The sequence below is a fragment of the Naegleria fowleri genome, assembly GCF_008403515.1.
Source record: "Naegleria fowleri strain ATCC 30894 chromosome Unknown tig34, whole genome shotgun sequence".
NCBI classification, from domain to species: domain Eukaryota; phylum Heterolobosea; class Eutetramitea; order Acrasida; family Naegleriidae; genus Naegleria; species Naegleria fowleri.
This window is the reverse complement of record NW_025407966.1, coordinates 367200-392441: the sequence shown is the minus strand read 5'-3', so window position 1 is coordinate 392441 and position 25242 is coordinate 367200. Positions and strand designations below refer to the sequence as shown.

At 35.3% G+C, this 25242-nt stretch overlaps 13 protein-coding genes across 13 annotated transcripts; 7 read left to right on the top strand and 6 right to left on the bottom strand.

The window, feature by feature from the left end:
* Positions 1-37: 37 nt before the first annotated feature.
* FDP41_003511 (uncharacterized protein) lies at positions 38-3639 on the top strand (the record flags this gene model as incomplete). Its single annotated transcript, XM_044706824.1, has 5 exons — positions 38-208; positions 385-485; positions 552-852; positions 908-1688; positions 1772-3639. The coding sequence occupies 5 exons, from the start codon at positions 38-40 to the stop codon at positions 3637-3639; spliced, it is 3222 nt and encodes a 1073-aa protein (XP_044562232.1).
* A 481-nt stretch (positions 3640-4120) lies between these two features.
* On the top strand, positions 4121-6271 carry FDP41_003510 (uncharacterized protein; the record flags this gene model as incomplete). Its single annotated transcript, XM_044706823.1, has 2 exons — positions 4121-5808; positions 6052-6271. The coding sequence occupies 2 exons, from the start codon at positions 4121-4123 to the stop codon at positions 6269-6271; spliced, it is 1908 nt and encodes a 635-aa protein (XP_044562231.1).
* Positions 6272-6461: 190 nt separating this feature from the next.
* Positions 6462-7817, top strand: FDP41_003509 (uncharacterized protein; the record flags this gene model as incomplete). The annotated part of the gene is made up of 1 exon (XM_044706821.1): positions 6462-7817. The coding sequence occupies one exon, from the start codon at positions 6462-6464 to the stop codon at positions 7815-7817; it is 1356 nt and encodes a 451-aa protein (XP_044562230.1).
* A 245-nt stretch (positions 7818-8062) lies between these two features.
* FDP41_003508 (uncharacterized protein) lies at positions 8063-8626 on the bottom strand (the record flags this gene model as incomplete). Its single annotated transcript, XM_044706820.1, has 1 exon — positions 8063-8626. One exon carries the CDS (start codon positions 8624-8626, stop codon positions 8063-8065), a length of 564 nt encoding a protein of 187 aa, XP_044562229.1.
* A 475-nt stretch (positions 8627-9101) lies between these two features.
* On the top strand, positions 9102-11003 carry FDP41_003507 (uncharacterized protein; the record flags this gene model as incomplete). The annotated part of the gene is made up of 1 exon (XM_044706819.1): positions 9102-11003. One exon carries the CDS (start codon positions 9102-9104, stop codon positions 11001-11003), a length of 1902 nt encoding a protein of 633 aa, XP_044562228.1.
* A 197-nt stretch (positions 11004-11200) lies between these two features.
* Positions 11201-12080, bottom strand: FDP41_003506 (uncharacterized protein; the record flags this gene model as incomplete). Its single annotated transcript, XM_044706818.1, has 2 exons — positions 11201-11644; positions 11835-12080. 2 exons carry the CDS (start codon positions 12078-12080, stop codon positions 11201-11203), a joined length of 690 nt encoding a protein of 229 aa, XP_044562227.1.
* Positions 12081-12286: 206 nt separating this feature from the next.
* Positions 12287-14110, bottom strand: FDP41_003505 (uncharacterized protein; the record flags this gene model as incomplete). Its single annotated transcript, XM_044706817.1, has 1 exon — positions 12287-14110. One exon carries the CDS (start codon positions 14108-14110, stop codon positions 12287-12289), a length of 1824 nt encoding a protein of 607 aa, XP_044562226.1.
* Positions 14111-14188: 78 nt separating this feature from the next.
* Positions 14189-16153, top strand: FDP41_003504 (uncharacterized protein; the record flags this gene model as incomplete). The annotated part of the gene is made up of 2 exons (XM_044706816.1): positions 14189-15936; positions 15991-16153. 2 exons carry the CDS (start codon positions 14189-14191, stop codon positions 16151-16153), a joined length of 1911 nt encoding a protein of 636 aa, XP_044562225.1.
* A 5-nt stretch (positions 16154-16158) lies between these two features.
* Positions 16159-18147, bottom strand: FDP41_003503 (uncharacterized protein; the record flags this gene model as incomplete). Its single annotated transcript, XM_044706815.1, has 1 exon — positions 16159-18147. One exon carries the CDS (start codon positions 18145-18147, stop codon positions 16159-16161), a length of 1989 nt encoding a protein of 662 aa, XP_044562224.1.
* A 226-nt stretch (positions 18148-18373) lies between these two features.
* On the top strand, positions 18374-20176 carry FDP41_003502 (uncharacterized protein; the record flags this gene model as incomplete). The annotated part of the gene is made up of 1 exon (XM_044706814.1): positions 18374-20176. The coding sequence occupies one exon, from the start codon at positions 18374-18376 to the stop codon at positions 20174-20176; it is 1803 nt and encodes a 600-aa protein (XP_044562223.1).
* A 125-nt stretch (positions 20177-20301) lies between these two features.
* Positions 20302-21101, top strand: FDP41_003501 (uncharacterized protein; the record flags this gene model as incomplete). Its single annotated transcript, XM_044706813.1, has 2 exons — positions 20302-20458; positions 20620-21101. 2 exons carry the CDS (start codon positions 20302-20304, stop codon positions 21099-21101), a joined length of 639 nt encoding a protein of 212 aa, XP_044562222.1.
* Positions 21102-21288: 187 nt separating this feature from the next.
* FDP41_003500 (uncharacterized protein) lies at positions 21289-21858 on the bottom strand (the record flags this gene model as incomplete). The annotated part of the gene is made up of 1 exon (XM_044706812.1): positions 21289-21858. One exon carries the CDS (start codon positions 21856-21858, stop codon positions 21289-21291), a length of 570 nt encoding a protein of 189 aa, XP_044562221.1.
* Positions 21859-23606: 1748 nt separating this feature from the next.
* On the bottom strand, positions 23607-25163 carry FDP41_003499 (uncharacterized protein; the record flags this gene model as incomplete). The annotated part of the gene is made up of 1 exon (XM_044706809.1): positions 23607-25163. The coding sequence occupies one exon, from the start codon at positions 25161-25163 to the stop codon at positions 23607-23609; it is 1557 nt and encodes a 518-aa protein (XP_044562220.1).
* Between the last annotated feature and the right edge of the window lie 79 nt (positions 25164-25242).

Below are 25242 nucleotides of genomic sequence, written 5' to 3'. Positions count from 1 at the left end.
CTCTCTTTCAAAATTTTGCTGTTCGGTTTCTTTAAAAATGACTCAAAGGCTTTCTCGGAATGATTTGCCTTCTCTCTCTCCCAATGATGAACACGAATTGTGCGAAGTGTTGAGAAGATCACTCTCTTCAGTAACAGGAGAACAAAAATCAGCAGAAAAGACATTGTTGGAAATTGAGAAGCGGAATGGATACTTGTCCCTGCTCATGGTACGTTTTTAATGTTTTTATATGCCAATCATTTGAATCAACACACCTCCTCTTCTTCATGGTTGATTCCATTGAAAATGATAATTCCATTCATCATGATTCAATTCTTCCGTATCTACCTTGGTGTGTTTCATTCAATCCGAATCGGATGGATGCAAAACTTTTTTGATATTTAGCAAATCATTGTTAATACCAATGTTGATATGGATGTCAGATATTTATCAAGTATTTGTTTCAAAAACACTGTGGATAAATATTGGAGACCAAACATGGATTTGTAAGTATAACATCATCATCAAGGTTCAGACTGAAGAAGCCTTCTATTCCTCATCGGTTGCTGCAGTTCCATATCCCAAGAAGAAAAAGAATATCTCAAACAAGGCTTGTTGAATATTCTGCTCACCAATACGGATGTGGTACTATTTAATTCTCAATTTGTTACTCAATTGGCGTTGGCTACTTCTAAGATTTCCAGAATTGACTATCCATCTCGATGGACAAATTTAATCTCATCAATCGGAAATTGTATTGTTGCATCAACCAATGAAAATATTCGGAATAGATGTTTAGTAGTATTAAAACATTTTGTAAAAGAGCAAGCAGTAAGAACAAATTTGGATGAGGGGAAAAAAGCATTTAAACAGGTAAGTTTGAATAAGAGAAATGATTCATTGACAAATGTGGTGACTCAATGTTCAGTTCTCGAGTGACATTACTCCATTTATATGTCAGTTATGGTTCTATTACGCAAACAAGATTTACCAATCTGGTTCAAATATTGATGATTTGGAATACAAGAACTGTTTGATTTGCACTCGGATAATATGGAGAGTTGCAGTAATGGGTTTGTCGGCCATTGACAAGAACACAACCCTCATGGAATTTTTAACATCACTTTTGGATTTTATTTCAAAATTTTACTCTGTACGACAAAACATGCTTTTATCTCAAAACACAAATTTAGAACTGTTTCACAAGATTACAACTTTAATTTCTTCATTCATTAAGGTACCATTGAGAATTCAAGCAAAACATAGCATTGGATTTAGGAAACATTTACTCTCATATTCAATGCTATTTTCTCAAATCATGTTTGAATGTGATCCAAAGGCGCCTACGACAGATTATAAAATTTTGTTTAGAGTTTTAACATTTTTGAAACAGATTACGGACTGTCAACATTATGATGAATCTGGCTCTCCAGAGGCTAAAGAGGCATTTGATATTATTCACCATCAATTTTATACAGATCAAGTACTACAAAACTTTATTTCATGTTTGATTACAAAATATTTAACAAATTCTCCAACTGATTTAGAGAAATGGGATGAAGATCCAGAAGAATTTGTTAAAGAACAAGAATTAGATTGGTCAGACACTACGAAGGCAGCAAGTGAATATTTCTATTTAGCCATCATGGGAACGTTTGAAAATAGAATTGCAAAGTTTGTCATTCAATTCACTGAGAAGGTACTAAACGGTATGTATTTATTCAATTTTTTTTTTCTGTATGTGTATCAATAAGGAAATACTCATCTTCTCGAATATTTCACACAACTATAGAAACGTATGGCTCATTGGAACAGGATAAACTTTTACTACGAGATTCATGTTACAGTGCTATTGGTTGGGCTTCATATAATCTCTACAATGACATTCAATTCTCTCAATGGTACATTCACATGCTACGAAAAGAGTTGTTACCAACTGAATCGTTCGCAATGGACAAAAGGTACAACATTATTAGAAGGAAATGCATGTGGCTACTTGGACGATGGGTAGAGAAGTTTGACAATCTTGTTAGAAAGGATATTCTCAGTACACTGGTAACCATACTTATCAACAGTGAAGATCTTGTCATGAAATTGACATCTCTGATCACGTTAAAGATCGTTCTAAGTGAAGACACTGAATTGAGAGCTGAAGATTTTGCTGAATTTTTACAACCATTTATGAGCGCTCTTGTTCAGCTATTGGATAAGGTGGAACAGGAAGACACTAAACTTTCTCTTTTGTCATTAATATGTACAGTGGTTGAAAAGATGGAGAATAATATTTTACCATATTGTGAAACTTTGGTGAAAATTTTACCAGTTTTCTGGAACTCTGTTGGAGACTCTACACTCGTGAAAACTCAAGTGATTGCTGCTCTCTCTAAAATTGTGAAATTACTTGAACATAATTCAGTAATCTTGTATGATTTCCTTTTACCACTCATTCAATACAGTACAGATATAGATCAAGATGAACACTTGTACTTCATTGAGGAGGGTCTTGATTTATGGCACATCACCATGCAATATGCTCCAGAGCCAACACAGGGATTACTTTCTCTATTTCCAAATATTGTGAAAATTTTTGACCATACTTTGGAATATGTAATGCCTAATCTGAGATTGATTGAAAGTTATGTGCTTCTTGGAAAATCACAATTTTTGAGTGCCTATGGTCCTCAACTCGGTTCCATATTTTTGAACGTTCTTTGCAACACAAAACCAAAAGCCATGTATTTATGCAGTACAGTGATTGAGACGATATTTACTGAATTTCCAGTGGAGGCTTCCATCAATTTTGCAAGACCTGTAAAGAAAATGATAGAAATATTCCTCAACAATGAAGAGAAGAGTGATGTATTGACTGGATTTTTGTGTGTATTTTCTCGATTGGTATTTTTCAGCAAGAATGTCTTGTATGAAATTTTTGATGCCATTCTCAAGGAGGGAACATTGAGAGAGATTTACATGAATGATCATCATAATGGTAACAACAACAACAATAACAACACCTCCACCACCACTACTACTACTACAACGACTCCAAATGCTATGAGTGTTGGTGGTGTTGGTTCGAGTTCTGGTCAGAGTGGTGCTGGTATTAGTGCTGGTATTGGTGGTGGTCACATGCTACTCGCAACAACAAAACCACCTCCTCAAACTCAACATGAACTTTTACTTCGATTCATTGATGCATGGACTGATCTGTCCGATTCTATTGTTTCTCCCTTCCATAGAAAATACAGTACGTTAGCATTATTATCCTTCTACCCTAGTACAGATTCAGAGATTTTGCAAAGATTTTCAACCATATTGGCAATTAGTATTCAAGTATTGTATGACATTGATGAGCAAAATGAATTGGCCAAGAGATTGACTGGAGAAGATGAACAACTCTCTTCCTCCACTCTCTCACCTCAATCACCACCTGGTACCATCGTGACGAAGAATGAATATGATCGAAAACGACAATCTGCACGAAACGATTCTCTCCTACATATGGATTTCTATTCCTATCTTGGATCTAAATTATCAGAAATGGCTCAAACATTGGGAGTGACAGAATTCAATGCATTCTTACAACAGAAGGTGGATGCTGTATTGCTTGCAAAATTGCATGAATTTGAAAAAAAGAGTCGACAACACTCTCAGCACTAGTAAAATGTGTGAATCATAGGTTGGAACAATCCATTCAATCCACTCCATTCATTCCTTCTTCGAGTATAGTTTCGATGAATCGAGTAGTAGTTTGGACATTAGGACAGTATACACTGTACAGTTACAAATTTTTCAAAAATGTTGTGGCGCCAAAACATTTTTGAAAAATTTGCCTCAAAAGAAATAACCATCACTTTTGCTTTTTTATTACTCACACACACAAACGATCGTACCACTACTACTACTACTGCTGCTGCTGCTGCTGCGGAATTGAGGCATTGACTTTCTTAATAATATCCTATCAGAAATGAAGGAAAGAACATGTCCGACTTGGGTCGAGTCGTCCCATCATCAACATTCAGCAAATTCATTATTATTGGAACCTCATCATCATCATCGAACACATCATCATCCAGCAACAACATTGACCAACCACTCAACCTCCTCCCAATATGACCCAACGTGTGGTGGAAATAGTAGAATGCTTACTTCACCTTCATCTTCTCCTCCCAGAACACCTGGTTATGAAGACTGTAAAAAGCAAAGTCGAGTCTATCTTCAAGATCATGGAATTGAAAAGGATTGTAATGGTAAAGTCATTTGTCCAGTGTGCTGTCAAAGCATCGAATATGGAAATGTTGAAGATCATATTGAAGATTGCCTTAATTTGAGAAATATGTTAAAGACGACAGGTGTATCATGTGTGACTCCTCAAAGAAAATCGAAACCCATTGGAAGGTTTTCACCTTTCAATTCATACCAACAAGATTTCACTTCCTATTATGGAGATGCGTACTTACTAAGCTCAACTTCTCCTGATCAACAAAGGAAAGATGAACAAATTGCACGACAAATTCATCTGACTGATTTGAAAGAGTTAAAGAAACAACAACAAGAAGAAGAATGTATCAAGTGTGATCGATGTGAAAAAAGTTTGCAAATTGACTCGGCAATTTTTCTTGATCATTGTGTCCATTCGTTTTGTGCTGAATGTTTGAGGAATTGCATTTCTCAATTTATGGACGAAAAGGAAGAATCCGATAATACCTCTTGTGATTTGTCTTGTATTCCTTGTCCAGCTGCATGTTGTTTTGAATTCATTCCTCAAACTGTCATTTCCCAAGTATTGACAGAAAAGGAAAAGGAACGACTCTCTGATTTGGGTTTGAAGAAGGCATTCAATAGTAATACTTTTGTCAAATGTCCAAACCCAAACTGTGGAACTGTGATTGAAAGAGTGCTTCGAACTCGAGAAGAAATCATTCAGGAAATTATTCGACAAAAAAGACCTCCAAGTGAGACTGAGGTACACAAAGAACAGTACAGATTCCGATGTCGAATATGTTCCACTGAATTTTGTTCCAATTGTCATTCAATACCTTACCATGAACAATTTACCTGTGCATCGTATCATGCATTCCTTCATTCTAAAAAGTGTCGATTTTGTGATAAAATGATTGACAAGTCCTCAAAGGATGTATGTACGAGTGAAGAATGTCAAGAGAAACTCAAGTATGCTTGTTCTCATGTACACAAATGTGGACACTTGTGTTGTGGTATCAAAGATGAATTTCTTCATTTGCGATGTCTTCAATGCAGTGATGAACTTGAACTTCAAGAAGGTGATGATTTTTGTAACATTTGTTACACCTCTTCTTTAAAACAAGCACCATGTATTGAATTGAAATGTGGACATATCTTCCACTATGAATGTATTCGAAAGAGACTTGAAAAGAAATGGTCAGGTGCTCGAATTACATTCAACTTTGAAAAATGTCCATTATGTAATCAAGTGGTGGAACACTACTCTCTCAAAGATTTAATCCTTCCTATTCGAGCATTGAAATCCATGGTTGAGAGAAAGGCCTTAATGCGAATGGATCATGAAGGTCTTTTGAAATGTGAAGAAGTTACCAATGAACATGGCAAGTATTATAAGAAACCATTAGAATATGCCATGAATACCTTTGCTTATTATCTTTGTTATGAATGTAAGAATCCATATTATGGTGGAAAGATTCAATGTGGTGGTGAAAATGATGATGAGAATGAAGATTTCAATGAACAAGATTTAAAATGTGGATCATGTTGTATGAAAAGCGTGAGAAGTAATTTGGTGTGTGATTTACATGGAACTGAATTCATCGAGTACAAGTGTAAATTTTGTTGGTAAGTGATTCCTGATGTCAAGAACGAATACACACACATTCACATTGATTCACCAACAACAACAACAATTATTTACTGTTGACGTTCTATTCAATTAATAACTACTTCATGTGTATTTGTTGTTGTTGTTGTGTTGTTGTTGTTATATATACTCACACACACATATACACACACATATACACACACATATACACACACATATACACACACATATACACACACATATACACACACCACCAATAGTAATATTGCCACATGGTTTTGTTGGGGAACCACTCACTTTTGTGACAAGTGCCATCGTAAACAAGTAGAAGTCCAACAACTCACCAAAACACCCAAGAGTCAACTTGCCAAATGTTTAGGTCCACAAAAATGTCCTTCTGGTGGTAATCATCCAGAGAATGGAGAGGAACATGTTCTTGGCTGTTCGATCTGTCGAATTAGTAGGATTCACATGGATTGAAAATGATGAATCTCATCTCGTAATGGTGCTGGTGGTGCTGGTGCTGGTGGTGGTGACTCTGTGATGTGTTATGGTGGTGTCGCATCAACTCACACTTGAGGAGTAGCAGCTGCTCCTCTTTTTGGCGCCAACACGTACGACCACTCTCAACAAGAGTTGGCGCCAACACACCTCAGAAAAAACAAAAAAAATGAACGATGAACAAATCCAACGAATCAGACAACGCAATAAATTGGCTGCCTACCAAAAGGCAATGCAGGAAGAGAGAATGAAAGAGATGGAAGAGAAGGAGCGCATGCTGAGAGAGAAATTGAGAAGACAAGATGAGATGATCAACCAGGCCATTGAGAAGCGGAAGAGAGAAACCATGAAGGCCGAAAAAACCATACAACAAATCCGAGCAGAGAGCGAAGAGATTCGGGAATTGGAATTAAAGTTACGAACTGCCTACGTGAATGTCGAGAGAGATCGTCAACTCAAAGCAAAGGAACAAGTACAACAGCAAGAGAGGGAGTATGAGAAAAAATTAGAGGAAGAAATGGAAAGGGAGAGATTAAAGATTGTGCAACAAATTAATGAGATTGAAGAGCAAAAGAGAGCACAAAACATTTTGGCAAAACAAAAGCTTCAACAACAAATGGAAGAAAAGGAACGTGAAAAAGAAATGGCCTATCTAGAATACCTCAGAGACAAGGAAATGGTGGATGCCATAACAAGACGAGTGATGGAAGAGGAAGAGCGTGAAATGCAAGAGCGACAAGAAAAGAAAAAGCAAGTTCAATCATTTATTGAAGAATTCAAGAAGGCAAGAGAAGCATCCAAAGAAAGAGAAAGAAGACAAAAGGAATTGGAAGAACAAAGCATTATTCAATACCAAAAATATTTGCAAATGCGAGAAGAAGAAGAGAGACTCAAGAAGGCCACTGTGCAAGAAAGAAGAGACAAACTTCTTGAAATGCAATCCAAAGAATTGGAAAAACAAAGAAGACTCATGGAAGAAACAGAAGAACTTCTCAACGAATTATATGAAGAAGAGAAGAGAGAGAAAGAAAGACTTAAGGAAATTGAAGAGAGAGAACGAAAGCAACAACAAAAGATGGAAATGCTTCGAGTTAACCATGAACAATTGATGATGAAACAAAACAGACAACAAGAAGAAAAATTGCAAGAAGAAGCATTTAGACAAATGCTCATACAAAAATTCGAAGACGACGAAAGAATTGCCCAATTAAGTGCTCAAAAGAAGCGATTGAAGATGGCAGAATTCAGAAGAGATGTCGAAGATTATTTATCTCAGAGACGAGAAATGAAAGAAATGGAACGTCAACAAATAATTTTGGAACAAAACAAGGAGATGCAAAGAGCTGCAGAGAAACAAAAGATCATCGAACAAGAAAAAGCAAGACTTATCAAAGAGCATGCGGCGAAAATACTTAAATATTTACCAAAAGGTGTTTTATCGAAAAAAGACCTTGCGTTATTACCCGAAGAGCTTCGACAAGAGATTGAAATGTCCTCAAAGAATGCTTTTCCTCATTACATGTAGATATTAAATTATTGAATTATTCACTATTATTTTAATAGCCTTCAATCATATGGTTTACAAGGATTCCTTGTCATTGGTCAAATTGTTCCAATCTTAATGAGTTACATGGTGATAAAATTGTGACAGGAAAGAATTGAAGATCAGTGAAAATAAGAATGTCTTCGTATTCGGCCTCTGCCACAGAGTGCTTGTGAACTATATTGCCATTCTTAATGCTTTTCCATTTGTATACCTTTCCATTGCTATTAATGATCATCATTAGTATTTTCCAATGTATCACTATCATCACTCTCTTCATTCATATCATTTTCAACCTGAATAATCAATGAACAATTATTACAATTAATATTATAGGACTTGAAATAACCAAGTGTTGTTTCATTACTACTTGAAATTTCATTCATAGAAATGATATACAATCCTCCACATCGACAATCCATCTCACAACAATCCATCTCTTCATTAAATCTCATTTCCGATAACAATACAAAATCACTAATATTACCAATATATTGTTTTTCTAAACTATACTTATTCAAATGATATTGTTTATCATAATTTCTTCTTTTTTTAGCATCCCGTAATAATTCATAGGCTTGTTGTAATTGAATGAATTTTTCATGATGATTCATTTCAGTAGAAATTGTAGAGGATGAATGATTATTGAAATTTACAGCTGCATCGGGATGATATAATTTTGCAAGAATTTTATATTGTTGTTTAATTTCATGAAGAGAGGCATGAGAGGGAACTTGAAGAATGTCGTACGGCGAAGATGATGAAAGAGAACAATTTTTGGAAGGAAACATTTTTTTCTGAAGAGTACTCGAGTGTGGTTGAACTCTAAAAGTCAAATTCCAAAGTCTTTCACACCACATTCCTCATTCAACAACGCTCCTCATGCAACACGCAGTGGAATTTCTGGGAGACGCTCAGAAAGAAAAGGTCTTTCGATGGACTAATTCCATCATGATGATCCAGCGAACACCCCAGCTAAAAAAAACTCGATCAATTTTGTTCTTAACTGTCGAACTTCAGCAAATTTGAGAGGTTCATCCTTCAGTGATGATATCGATACCAAAAGCATCCTGTCAACTTTCATTTGATCATTTTCAACGCATTTAAAAAACACTTTATCAACACGTTGCATCACTCTCCTTTGATATTCAAAGGAAACAATTACCCCACCCTATTCACCTTCATCATCACCGCCAATTATTGATCCCTATTTTTGTCATCACTTTGTAAATCACCACCAACACCACCACCACTGACACCATCATCATGAACCTCTCCAATCCTTCTTGGAGTGGTGGTGGAACTATGAACAGTGCAACCTCCACAACCACCACCTCCATGATTCTTCTTGTCAATTCCACTCAATTTCTACTCTCTTCCAATTCCATTCAAGATTTAACCATTTCCTTTGTGTCACTCTTTTTATGTCTCTTTTTGATTGGTATTTCAATGATTTTCATGATTCATTATTTGTGTGTCTGTTCAGTATATACATTTCGAGAATATTCTAATATGAGAAAATTAAAGAAACAAGGAAATGCTTCTCGATCCTATTATGAGAGTTTAATACCTTACAATGGAAGTGTCAAATTCTTTGAAACTTCACAACCCATTCTATTTATAGTATCTTCTTTTTCAATACTTGTGTGGACCATTGGTACTTTATTGTATTATAATTTAATAAGAATGCATTGGTATGGACCAGAAGATGCAACGAATCAAGTAGGATCATTTACTACTCGAAGAATTTATTGCATTTTCACATACATTTGGTTTCACTATCTTTGGGGATCAAATTTGTGGGGAATTGTCTTATTGGCTCGATTATTTTCTCTTTTTGTGTATAATGTGAGATTTGATTTGAAATCAAGAAAAAATTCAAATGCTAAAAAACAATACTATTCACTGGTGATGATTCTATTGATTGGAAGTGTGACAATGTGTATTGGAGTGGTACATTCTATATTTATGAAATTTAATACTCAACCGAATTATAGTTATAATACTAGTAGTAGTGTTAGTAATAATAGCAGTAGTCGTAATAATAATGATACTATTAATAATAGTAGTAATAATAATATTAATAGTGGTAGTATTGGTTATGAAGATTTATTGAATTCACCTATCGTGTGCAATCGATTAAATTCCATTCCAAGTAGTGATTCCTCAATTTCACAATACGATCCAAATACGATTGCATTAGTGTTTTTACAATATTTAATATTAGGTGGAATTGCACTGTTATGGATATTGAACTGTTGTGTTTATTTTAAACAATGTTTATGTTGTGCATGGAAGAATGAATTTCCTAATATTCTTTTTAAGAGATTAGAATTTTATATCTATCTCATCACTTTTCTATTCTATTTTTTGGATGTGACACAATTCAATGTGGTATCATTTTTATATGGTTTTGATCAAGTCTCTATTGAAGACATTCCATTAGGTATTCGATATAGTAATGTGTTGGCAATTCCAATTTTAGAAATAATCCTCTTCTTTGGAGTGAATGCCCATGTATTGTTTCGATTTTATTGTATATGCTGTTGTGGAAATAAGGAATATATTCGATCTTACAAGACTTATGAAGACAAACAATTGTCATGCAATATTGTTCTCGATACAACGAGATCTAGGAACACATCCAAATTATTATTCACTGGAACCACAGTCTCTTCCAACTCTCACATGACTCTTAATGATTCTTCAACAAATAGTTGTGGAGCTTGCACTGCACGACACATGACACATGTCATGACCGAATTGGATGAATATTTCAAGAGACCCACCAATATGAAGACCACTCTCTCTTCCATTGCAACTCACAATGTTTCACCACCACCAGTAGCACTCACCACCACCACCACTACTGTTTCGAGTAGAGAAGGTACCAATGTCATGTATAGTCCAATGAATAGCACTAGTCGTACTAATAGCAGTCATTCATTGCATTCCACACAACCTATTCTCACCACACATTACATTCCATCCAGAAACATTTATGTCTCAAGTCCTAAAAACAATAGAAATTCGTTGAAATCAGAGCCTTTACCCTATCATGGTTTAGAAAATTCAGGAAAGACAAGTAGTATGAAAAGTAATCGATCAAGTATTCGTTCGAGTTCATCCAAAAAATCATCTGATTCTCGAGTGCATTTCTTAGAATAGTCAAGAGTATTTTCATTGGCATTCGAATAAACTATTTAATCATCAGTGATCACGTGTGGTATACCTCCAAGGTCCAATGCGAGAGAGAGAGAAACGAGTTGAATTTACAATTGACAACTTCTCTCATCTGAATGACAAATCAAAGTAACTTTCCAACATGTTATTCAACCATCTGGATGCAATCAATTGCACCTATTCTATCGCACCACACCTGTTGCACCAATACTATTCGTTGGTCTATTTGTCGTGTGTTTGTTGGCGGCAGTTGTCAAAATGCTTGAGGCGATACTACTCCGAATGGTTGTGGATTTGACAGTACTCGTACTTGTATTGATTGCATCTTTGGGTGCATTCATTCCATTGTTATTGTTGTTGTTGTTGTTGTTATTCAGAACAGCAAGTCGACTAGTACTCTGACCAAAGGAACGAATGGATGTTTTTGATAGTCTTCCACTGTTTGCTCGAGACAAAGGTGGAGGTGGTGGTGGTTGAGGCTTACGTCTCATTGGAACACTTCCTCTTGCACAAGAATCATTGGGTATTCTCAAAGGCTCAGCACTTGGTTCAAGAGGAGAAGAACCTTCTTGCAAATGATTCAAAGCCATTTCTCCATCTCCTTCATCCTTTGGAATGAATGTATACTAGTCGAGTAATGAACAATCAGGATGTTGTTATAATGATAATGATTGAACAAGGAGTTCATTGAAATAAGTAGGATGTTCAACAAGGATGTTGTTATTGGAGTTCATTGAAATAACACATTGTTATCAAAAAGAATTGAAACATGGTCAGAAGAGGTTTTGTTGTTTCTTGTTCAGATCAACAACTTACATCAAGAATTGCAAACATCTTTTCCATACAATCGTCTACCGTGTAATAAACACTTTCCCTTTCAAAATGTCGTTCTTCAATAATATTCAATCCGATCCGAACGATTTCATTAGATAATTGAAAACAAAATTGTTCTCCATCTTCCATTTCAAAAACATCATCCAATTCTTTTTCTATTCGATTTATCATTTCAATATATTCCGGTGAAACTTGATTCGTTTGTGGTGATTGTTGTTGTGTCGTCATGGTATGGTCGTTCAAAGGATTCCTAATTTTATAATAAACGAATAACAATCAATAAGTAAATGATAAATATTTTTTTGTAAATTTTTCATGGCGCCAACTGGATCTACCAACAAGTCAGTTGGGTCACAACAATCTAACGACCTATGTTGATCAACATGTTGTTAGCGGAAACATCTCGAAATTCGTTCATGAACAGACGATGATGTTTATTTTCTTTTTAAAGATGGTGGATGTTGTGGTGGTTGGTATTGTTGTTGAGTGGGTTGATAATAATTGACTGGTTGATAGTGCTGATGCGATGAATGATTGTAGTGGTGCTGCTGGTGCTGCTGGTGTTGAGGTGGTTGAGATTGAGGTGACAAATCACAAACCAAGCACAACATTCTCAATGTATCTAAAAATTCTTTCAAATGTCTTACAAATTCCCCTAAATTAGATTTCACTTGAAATAGCCTCTTCACATCACATTCGACTTCAATTTCATAACATGAAAACTTTGAATCCTCATTAATTTCACCATTTCTTTTACAATTAAAAGAATCGACACTTGTCAAATCAATTCTGTAAAATCCAAATAAATAGGAAATTCTATCCTTTTTACGAACTTTCTTGGGTCGATCGACATCAGGATTTGGAAATTTATCAATACTTGATTCTTTTCTGAATGAAACTCTAAAATCATGAGAACGATGAGGACATGAGAAATCAATGTCTCCTCTTTCTAATCGTGTCTTAATCATTGCTCGAATGGGTTTGTCAGTTTTTGTATCAAAGGTCACTCGAATATCTTTGTGAGAGAGTTGTCCATATTCATCTCTTTCATCATCATCGGATGCTGGTAAATAATAAGCAAAGAATTTATCAGTCTCTTGGGCCTTTTTGTATTCAATTAATGGTCCATTGTATTCACCTCTTTTATGGGCCTCTCTCATGGCTGAAAATCTTTCATTCAATAATTTGTTCACGTGTTTGAATGTATGTTGAGAAATTCTAGAAACGAATTCACAATCTGATCTTTGAATAATAGCTTCAGATACAATTTCACAACCACTTTCTAATCTTGGTGATATTCTCTCTTGTGTTCCTTTTTGAACAATTAAGCCAATTTTTCCTTCAATTTCTAAACCATCTTCAGAAACTTGATTAATAAATACTCCTAATTTTCTAATGGATTCATCACAAATAAAATCATTTCCAAATAATGCGTTTGCACCGCTGATAAAAGGATGGTAAATTGATTTTTGTGGAATATTTGCATTGGGTTGAGTGTTCGCTTGCGCATTCTGTTGTTGAGTGGAAGTACCACTGTTACTACTACTAGTTGTCGCATTCAAAGATTCAGGTTGTTTTTGTGTGCTTGCTGATGGCTGTGTACTCTTTGTTTGTTTGTTTGATGTTTCTTTGGATGATTGTTTTTGTTTTTTAGGTGTTGGAGAACTTTTTGAATTTACATTGTGAGCTGTCGTTGAGGATGGCAATGCATATTGTTGTGGCATGAATTGATGATGTACAGTATTAGTAACAGAAGGAGATGTAGTGGACGGTGGTTTTGTTGGTGTACCACTATTTCTGCTCAATGTCATTGGTTGTTGATCTTCTTCTTCTTCATCTTCTTCATCATCCTCTTCTTCATCTTCACTTTCTTTAGATCTCTTCCTTGAAGAGGAGGAAGAAGGAAAAGCGTTCATTGTAGAAGCACCCATGGATGATGGAACAAATCCAGGCATCATCATTCCGAAGGTAGGCATGAATGTAGGAGGAGGTATTGATGATGATGGTGGTGGTACAGAACCTGTTGCTGTTGGAATTGAATTAAAAGAAGGAGGTGGTACTAGGGTGGATGATCCTCTGGGTGGTGGAGGTGGTGGAAAGGATTGCTGAGGAGAATACATCATGTTTGGTAACGGTGGAGGTGGTACATTGATCATGGATGGAGGTGGTACCGAAGATGATACTGCAGTATTGCTGGTTTGTGGGAGGAGGGAAGAAGCATACATGGGAAGAGGAGGAGGTGGTTGCTGCGGGTTCATTTTTTTTGGTCTTTTTTGAAAACCTTTCCTTGAGGTACTGGAGAAAAAGGGAATAAAGCCTCACACATTCCAATAAAAATGTTCAGACCAGATCAACTAGGACTCTTTCATCTCTCCGAACGCAACCATGAAGCATCTCTGCAAGAACAAGCCTCTAGTCCCTCCAACAAGTCTGTTCTATCATTTAAACAACAAGATTTGAAAGAATCCAATCATTTCCAAATTGCATGCAATCGAGAGAGAAACAATATGGATGAAGATGATGATGTCCTATCTTCAACAACCTTCCAATTGGATGATGACCTTGATGAAACCATGAAAAGCTTTCTTTCATGCCAATGCAAGGCTTGTAAAGAACTTTCAAGTCATCAAAGACCTCTCGGCAACAAGGATGAATTAATAGAAGAACCTTCTCATGATTTGAATGGAGCTCCATCTGGCTTGGAGGATCATTTGAAAGTGATTTCTGATGAGAGTCCCCATTCCCCTATGAAAGACAATTCATTCTATCCTTCTTCAAGATATTACAGCTGTGTTTTGGAAGAGGACATGACCAGAGAAGAGAAAGAAAGAAGAAACCAAGAGAGATTCTGTTGTTCAATGTTGACTGACTCTTATGATAAACATTTAGAAGAAGAATTCAAACAAGAAGACATTCAAGAGAATAAGATTGAATCTGTGTTGAAAGATGAAAGATGTGCGAAGGTCCTTTTACTTCAAACTCTTGCAAGGTGCACACTTGTGATGAAACACTTTTCATTCGAAAGGAATCAAATTCAACGTTTTCAAGCAGTGATTCGACAGTTTTTAGAATGCAACATGTTTGAACTCTCACGGAATGCATTAAGGAGGATACAAGCGATATGCAGAGGCAACTCGTTAAGAGTTCACTTTCATTGTGTTATTTCAATAATTCCTCTCATTCAAGCATTGATGAGAGCCTTGACCGTTCGGAGAAGAATGAACATGGTCAAGAGGCATGGAGAGAGAATCCTTGCACTTACACGAGGTGTTCTTACAAGGAAGATGACGAATCGTCTTGTTCTTCTTTCATTGCAATCCTCATCAGATTTAATTAGATCTGTTCAAACATCAAGTATGAAATCCAATGATGATCTAACATCGGAGTCACACAGTGATAGAAATGTCATGTCAGAGAAGAAAGAAGAAGGAAATGACAGCAACAACAACAACTACTACTACTTTAGTACTTCTAACAATTATTCCTTTACAGATGTTTTTATTTCCTATCAAGAGCCAACACTTTCTTCATTGAAAGGTACCGATGTGCCTGAGATTACCACAAAGAATTCCACGACAACCATCATGATCCCAAAAGAAACAAGAATTGCTAAAAAAAAGGAACGATTAACTGTTTTCCCTCCTCAAAGAAGCAGCATCCTTGAGAAAAATCTCAAATCTAAAAGGACAATGACATCTAAGGAAAAGGATGATCGTTCTCCTTGTGCAGAACCATCCTTGTCCTCGGAGGTGACAAAGATTCGAAATGTTTCCACCCTTAGCGGAGCTTTGTTGATGATAAGGAATGATATAAGTAGAAGGAATGATGAATTTTATGATGAACATTTGTTAATGTCTGAGAAAGATTTGTTAAAAGGAGAAGAAGAAGAATTTGAAGAAAATTCCAATCATGAGAGCTCTAAAGATGAGGACATTCCAAGTTCAAAAGTCTCTCAAGAAGAACATTTTGTTCATACAAGTTCTCATCTTATTATGAGTGAACAGGAAATGGAAGAATTATTTTCAAGAAGAGAGCAGATACAAGAAATGGAAAAACAAATTCAAGAATTGCGACAACAAGAAAGGTATGTTTGGAATTTCTTTTTTTCGACGATACTTTCCGAACATTCCATCTCTAGATCTCTTAAGGAACGTTCAAAAGTGAAAATTGATCTTCTTCACAAGTACAACAAAATCAAAGACGTTGGTCAGTTTTTAATTGACAAGCTTTCCACAGTTGAGAATCGAATTGTTGCAAGTATATACGAAGAGTATAATCTTGAAAGTGAGGATATTCAATAAAAATTTTACATGTTCAGTCTTTTTAACATATTTTGTTTTGCTCTCTCTTTGATGGAAATGGATCTATTGTTTGGATTTTGTTTCAAAATTTCATGACAAGAAAGAATATCTTTCTCTGATATTTCATGATTCTCTGGATAACTATTATGATTCTTGTTTTGTGTGAGAATTACTTCTTTTTGTTCAGAAACTAATCGATCTCTCCCATCATCATACTCTTGTGTAGCAGTAGTACTAGAAGTAGTAGTAGTAGTAGTAGTCGTGATCTGATGAGATAGATCTAAACATGTTTCTTTTAAGGATCTATTTTCAGAATGCAATTTTTCAAAGAGAGAATGGGTGAGGAGAATGGATGGTGCTGAAGGTGGTGTTTTTTGTTGTGGTGGTAGTGTTTGTGGTGATAGAACTTGTTGATCATTCTCCTTGTTGTTACTCTCAGCAGATAATACATGCGTGGTCCTGTTGAGAGGATTCTCCTCTTTCTTTGAGACTTCTTTCTGAGGAGAAGGTATGGATGGACAGCTGTCACTTCTTTTACTTCTCACCTTTGCAAAATTCGATAAATTCTTCACAATTACTGAATCATTTAAAAGTGGTGTTATGGAGGATGCTCTTGATCGATTCATTCTCATGTTGTGAAAAGGAGGAGATTGTCCATTCAATTGTTCAGCAATATAACTGTGTTGTCGATTTAAAAGTTCCTCAGCTGCAATTCTCTTCTTTTCTTCATTACTAGTGGTGGTATTCGTGGTGGTATTCGTGGTAGTGGGAGTATTATTCATGGGAGTATTATTCATGGGAGTATTATTCATGGTAGTGTTGATGTGTGTGAGAGAGTTCTTATTGTTGTGAGGATGTTTGTGAGGAGGATGTTTGTGTAGTCCAAGTGGTTCATGATGATGAAGTGATGAATGAAGGTGACTGTGATCATGAGGAGAAGAATGGACGGTTCTGAGTGTACTTGAAGTGTACCTGAGAGGAACTTGATGATTATTCACCATTCGAAAACGACCATTTTCATGGTTCTGGTGGTCATGGGTGTGATGGTCATTTTGGTTCTGATGGTTCTGGTGGTCATTTTGGTTATGATGGTCATGATGGTAATCCAATGGATGACAAGCTTCAGATAAAGAACCATTCCTTGAAGGATGGAAACCACTCCTTGTCCATATCATTTCTTGTAAATCTCTTTCCTCTCGATCCATTATTGGACATGCCAATGTCGTTGCACCATTAATGAACCAAACATTATTACACTTTTCTAAAATTTCTTCAAAGATCAAATTTTCTTCTTCCAAGGATTGAATTGGATTTCCTCTAAAATCAATATTTGTTAATTGTTCCAATTCCAATACTTGAGACATGTCATTCAATGTTTCAATTTCATTCTTTTGAATATTCAATACTTGTAAACTATATTTGAGAGAAGAGAGTCCATCTAACTTTTTAATTTTGTTTTCACTCAAATCCAATACTTTAATATTTCCATAAATTGGTATTGAATGAGAATTTAATTGAGATATTAAATTATTTCTCATCATGATAAACTCTAAATTTGGAAAGAGTCTTATTAAATTAAATAAATTCAATGATTTCAATTTGTTATGACTCAAATTTAAATATTGCAATGAGAGTAAAGGACAATTATTAGGTAATTTTCGAATTCCATCTTCAATGAATGAAATTTCATTATTCTCTAAATGTAAATGTGTAATGGAGGTAATTTTTTTAAGAATCAAATAATTTCGTAATTGAACCATTAATAATTGAAAACAAAGTACAACAACACCAGGTGATGATTTGTTTTCTATCATTGATGATGAGAATGATGGTTGTGATGCCGAATTCTTGAGATGTTCATTCGTAAGGCACATGGAATGATCATCATCTAGATATTTAAAAAGAGAACATCTTGTACAGTCGTCATTATCGTGAATGATTTGATTAAGGAAGAGGGAATCTGATGAGGAAGATCCTGCTGAAGGTATGCTCATGTTCCGATGGTAATAGGAGAGGTTCAAGATCAATTTTATCTCATATACGAAGATTATGGAGAGAGAGAGGGAAAGGCTTCTTCAATGAATTCAGTGGCCCTCGAGCGTTATTTTTTTTGGCGCTAAAAATGAGAAACGCCAAATTTCAGACCGTTATGAGAGACTCATTCTCTCACACACACACTCTTTAAAAAAAAATTAATCTACTACCTACAATTGAATGATGATGTCTTCTAATACCACACAAGAATTCACTCAATACCACCAATACCACCACATTCCACCTCTAGAGGCAGTCGTTGCTGTTCTTCTCCAATCCAATGGTATTGGCTACAAGGGTGATCTTCCATGGAGAGAAGATGGTCTTTCAGAAGATTTGAAACATTTTCAGGCCATCACTACTTCTCGGGATCCTCTCGTATTCCGAACTCCAAGCATGTTCAAACAACAACCACCAACATTATCACAGTCACCATCCTCTTCATCATCACTGACCTGTGGTAATACTACAACCACTCTGACCACTCTGACCACTACTACCACTACTACCACTACTACTACATCTGATTCATCAGATTTAACAACAACAACAACAACACCACCACCACCTCCAACACCTCACAAATTAAATGCAGTCATTATGGGTCGAAAAACTTGGGAATCCATTCCAGCCAAATTCAAACCACTCTCCAATCGAGTGAGTATTGTCATGACATCTTCTTCTTCCTTTGAATCATGCTCTCACACTCGATTTGTCAAGAATATCGATGAATTATTTGCCTTGTTATCCATCAATGAATTTCATCGAGTATTCGTTGCAGGTGGTAGTACCATCTATAAGATATTATTACCTTACACGCATGTGATTCACTACACGAATATTGTAGAGTCTATTACTACTAGTACCAGCAGTACCAATACTAATACCATTCAAGTGGATACCTATTTCCCAATTCGTTTATTACCCTCTCTCAATGGTTATACAAGCATACCTTTACAAGGTGGTGGTGGTGGTGGTAGTGGCAGTGGTGGAGTATTCATTCAAGTGATGATGACGACGGATGGAAATGATGAGCCCACCCGTCGAAGAATGAAACCCACCCGTCGAGAGGATCGAATTCAATACTATGAATTCTTAACCTTTGAACGTCGACATGAAGAATTCCAATATTTGGATATTTTAAGAGATTTGATCGTGTATTCGGGTTCAAGTATTCGATCCGAACGTACCGGAGTGGGTACTATTTCCAAATTTGGATATCAACTACGATTCTCATTAAGGAATCACACCTTTCCTCTTCTCACCACCAAGAGAGTCTTTTGGAAAGGTGTTGCAAAGGAATTACTTTGGTTCATCTCTGGTGATACCAATGCACGTACTCTCTCTTCACAAGATGTTCACATTTGGGATGGCAATGCAAGTCGACAATATTTAGATTCCATTGGATTGACTCATCGTGAAGAGATGGATTTAGGACCAGTCTATGGATTTCAATGGAGACATTGGGGTGCACACTATGAAACCATGCATACTAATTATTCTCAAAAAGGTATTGATCAGTTGAAAAAGTGTGTCGATACCATTCGTCACAATCCAACCAATCGTAGAATTATTCTCTCTGCATGGAATGTTTCAGATTTACCTCAAATGGCACTTCCACCTTGTCATTTATTATGTCAATTCTGGGTGGATACAGATACACAAGAATTGAGTTGTCAAATGTATCAAAGATCATGTGATATGGGTTTAGGAGTACCTTTTAATATTGCATCCTATGCTTTATTGACTTGTATGATGGCACAAGTATGTGGATTGAAACCAGGTGATTTTGTACATTGTTGTGGTGATTGTCATGTCTATTCGAATCATATTGAACCATTGAAAGTACAATTAGAGAGAAATCCCAAACACTTTCCAAAATTGTACCTAAATCCAAATGTGAAGGAAATGGATGATTTTAAATTTGAAGATTTTGTATTGAAAGATTATGAACCTCATCCTACGATCAAGATGGAAATGGCTGTGTAGTGGTGAAAATGTGTGCACGTTTCACTCGAATGTGCACATCAAACGGTAATATTCGGAGGGTTTGTTTTGAATGCATTGAAATGCTGTTGTAAATAAACATGTTCCAGTACACACTTGAAAAAAAAATGATCACACCTCCTCCCTCCACCCACGATGCCATTGTGGAACAATCAACAACAATTCCTTTATCATCATCACTACCCAACAATATCTCCATTCAACCCACATCACCTCCATACATGCTTGAACAATTACTTGAAACGATACGAGACTCTAAATCGTGTAGGTTTTTTATATCAAAAAGGCTTTCATCATCTTTGGAATTCATATTACAATTACTATGATCATCATCATTGTGTATCATTTAATGTCCATATACAAACACAATTTTCATCATCACCTCTATCACCTTTATCACTCATACACTTCTTCTAATCTTGTAGTATCGGATGAAGTATTAAAAGAATTGGCTCATCTCTTTCCTTCTACAACACTAGTTCATGCTCTTGAATTATTGGATAAAGAAAAGATTATTAAATACATGGCCACTCCATCACAACGAGAATTATATGCAGTGGAACCAACATCGAATCGGAGTTATTCAAGTAGTAGTAGTAGTAGTACTCACAGTGGTAGTAGAAGTAATAGTAGTGGTTTGAAACTCAATCACCTAACCAACAACAACAACAACAATTACAATTCAAACATGAACACCACCACCTCTTCTTCCTCATTCAAATCCTACAAGTGTATTTCTCATAATTATTGTACCTGTCAATCCTTTGCATTTGGTGTGATTGCAAGAAAAGAATCCAAATATTGTAAACATTTATTAGCAGTGATATTGGCAGATGCCATTGGATGTTACAAGACCATACAAGTCAAAGATAGTGAAATGGGTTTACTATTATTAGATGAAGAATAAGAGAGAAATGTATCAATGAATATGTGTGTGTGTGTGGTGACCATTAATTATTATTCACATGTGATGATCACCATTGTTGAGTGTTGTTGAGAAGTTCTCAAGAATTTTATCAATATTGATTGCAAGAATCATGTTGTTGATCCATTGGTGTTTTACTTTGTATTTCATAGTGTATGAATTTATAATATCATTCCTCACCAATGATATTCGAAATATTAATACTATGAAATAATATTAATAATCCATTCAATATTGATATATTTACAAATTTCTTAAATAAACATATCGCTCGAATGGTATCAGAATTATAATTCAATTTTAAATGATTCAATTGAGAAGAAATGATTTGTTCATCCTTTCGAATGCACATAAATTTTTCAACAATGGAAGAATGTGATGAAGAGTGAAGAGAGGAGAATTTCATCATCAACATGATTGAGTGATGTGGTTGTTGTTCTTTGGTGTGTAATGGTGGTTGTTGTTGTTGATGATGAGAATGATGGTCAATTGGTTGTTTCCAAAGTGAAATCAATAATTGAAAATATTCATTATTCATCAAAGAATAATCCTTCCAATCAAGACCATCCATCTCTTCAATACTACCACTACCAATACTACCACTACCAATACTACCACTACCAATACTACCACTACCAATACTACCACTACCAATACTACCACTTTCACTATTCTTTACATTCAATTCACAAAATTCTTTTAATAAATCACTCTGTGTTGTGTGTGGATCATCATCCATTATTATTGAGAGAATGCATTGCAATGATGACGATGATTCATCATTCTCCAAGAGTGAATTTGAAATATAGGAGCATATTTTAGATATTAATAAATCTCGGGATTGAAATGTATTTTCATGAATCCAATAATTTAGAAAATTATTTTCACTGGTTATTGTTGTTGTTGCAACAACACGGTTGATAGGTCCATTCACAGAATTTTGAGGATGTGATGGTGCACAATGGTTATTGGCGGTTTTCTTTTTAGATGATGATGAATGAATTAATTTAACGATATTACATTGTAATAATTGGATTCCTTTCTGAACACGTCGGGATATATTTTCAATCATGAGAGATTGAAATTCTTGAGGAGTATGATCTTGTTGAAAATCGCAGACGTGACACAACAGACGGTCCATCTATTCAATTTTTTTGGTATGCAAATTGGAGGAGTTTTGAAACGAAAACAAAATATTATCATGTAATGCTGCAACTTGAAACTTATCTATTGATTCAACTTCCAATACGGTTGACCTCTAGCAACCCACTTCCTTATGCGATTACTGTATTCGCATGATTGATCATGACAGTACTTGTTGAATGTTGTTGTTGGTTCATGGTTCAATAATTTAAATTATTAAATTGTTGGAGGCTAAATTTAAGAGAGTGAAGTCAACACGAGAGGATGCGTATTTTTGGCGAACAAAACTTATTTTTACATGTCAATAATGAATTACATCAAAAAATAAATCTATATCTATTAACTCCTACCATCATCGTTTTCTTGATGCTACAATATTAATTTCAACCACAAACAAACCATTCACATTCTCCTCTTTAACATATTCATTTTCCTTACTACATAAAGTTATAATGAACGTAATAAGAAAACAGTGAAGAGTTAAAAGATGTTCATTATCGATAATATCAAAATCGTACAATTATTATATCTTTTATCAAATATATAGAAGTTTCATGGAACAATGATTTATGTTGAATATTAAATCAACATAGATTATATAAATATAAAAAAGAATTATGATTTATTCGAACAGAACTAAAATAAATGGTTTGGTGACCAAAGGATGAAACATCCTAACCCATAATTCAAGTTCTGACCTTATGTATTGCTATTTACCATTTGACAGTTATAACATATGGGTTAATTGAAGCCTCCTGTACAATTGTCCCTTGAATTAATGGATAAATATGAAAAATATCTGGATGTTATATTTTGGAATAAAATTCATCATTGTAAAATTGTTGGAAAGTTTGAAAATATAATAAGTCAAGTAAAACAATGCCTGCTTCTGTTAGTGATGTCATATTCACTAATGTTAGTTCAGAATAAAAATTTCGTAAAGCGATGAAAACAAATCAATGACGAGAAAAGAAATAAAAAGTAAAAGTAAAGGCCAAAGTCAAAGAAATTACAACAAGTGTTTGAAATTTCTCTCGTATTAATGGGAGGGTGTGGTGGGTGCCAAAGCAGATGGCTGTGAAGATGCGACTGGGTTGCTCTTTTGAGAGTTGCTTGTGCGTTGGAGGTTGACAAAACACTTCTGTTCCTTTGCAAAGAACTATCAGGTTATTGAAACCACTTTATTTTCTGATCAACATATCAGACTGAGTGTTGTTAATAAGGTTATAACTTTTATTGCCTAGTCATGACTGGGACTTTTGTTTACAAAGTTTTTTGCCTTTTGTAAATATCCAGTAGTATAGTATCAAACGTGAGATGTTCTTCGTAAGTAGACGGGCACTTCTATCTCTTGGATTCCTCTTCTTCACATCTTCTCTTTAATTGTTTCATTCCCTCCTCAACTCTCTTTGCAATTGCCAAATACACTTGATCGAGTTCCATTTCTCCACTTCTTCCCTTTTGTACTAAATCTTGTACTTGAATTTCATCTCCTTCAAACATGATGGTAATTTTCTTTCCAATTCTAGGTATTATTCCATCATAGGGTAATACATCAGATAAACCATGATGATAAATTGGATAGATATGAGGTGTAGGATCACAATCATAAATTAATTTACCAATTCCTCTTCGACATGTATGTATTTCACCATCTACATAAATTCTACCTTCAGGAAATACATTAATCCAACCACCATTCGATAGTTTGTGTACAATTAATTTCATTGCATCTTGTTCCAATCCTCCTTGTCTCGTAATGGGTAATACTTTGACTGTTTTGAAAAATTCACCTAAAAGAAAATGACCAAAACACATATCACTGGCACAGACAGCATATCGAATCATATCAGAACGTAAGAACCAACTCAATGGACATAGACCAGACATGAGAATGGGTTCATCCAACATGCTATTATGATTCACTACTGTTAAGAGACCACGAATAGGTTGTTGTTGTTGTTGTTGTGAATGTGATGAATGTACTGTTGGTGGTGGTGAATGTGATGAGTGTACTGTTGTTGGTGACAAGGAATCACCACCCTTAGGATGATGATGATGGGAAGAATCCATCATCGAATGTGATTGTTGTGGAGATGGGTCGAATGGATCTACTCCACTTGCAGTACGATCATCACTCATGGCAAGCATCTCTTGTTGTTGAACTCTTTCATAATGTTCCTCAATTGTTTTTCTAAATAAATCTTTTCCATAGAATTTGGAATGATTCAAAACATTAAGAAAGAATTTAGCAAATGTTCCTAATCCTATAATTAAACTCAAAGACATGATCTTTCTCATGATACTAAATTTAGAATAATCGTAATGAAAATATAAATTATAATTGAAATAGGGAAGTTTTGATAAATCTCTTAATATGGAACAAAATGGAAATAATTGAATTTTAAAGATGGAACAATGTTGAGAGAAAGGAAAAGTGGTACTATTATTACGATCGTAAGTAATGGTGGTGATATTACTATTGGTGGTAGTAGTAGTAGTACTTCTCATGGTGGTGGAGTGGAAGGATGATGGAGAACCATCTAAGTGAGTGGTGGTGTTGGTGTTGTTGGCATTTCGGAAAAAGTATGGAGATGGAGGAAGAGATTGAAAATATCGAAAACATTCTCTTAGAAGTGATGGATAGGATTGGTCATGATTGGATGATGGTGATGATTGAATGTAATATAACACTGGTATAGTCTCCTTCTTCTTCTGGTTGTTGTAATAAGTATTTTCGGGATGAGGTTTTATCATAAGGGCAATAGAAGAAGAGAGTCGTAATTGTGAGGACGACGAGGATGAGAGAGGGTGGTCCGCAGCACTGTGTTGAATCGATTTTGAAGAGGATGTCGACATTGAGGACACTCCCAGATCCTGTCGATGTTGTTGTGAGGACATTTTTTTGCGACATGTTTCAAGTCATCACTTTAATTGAAAAGGTTTAATTTAAATGGAAAGTTGGAAACAACACTGTGAA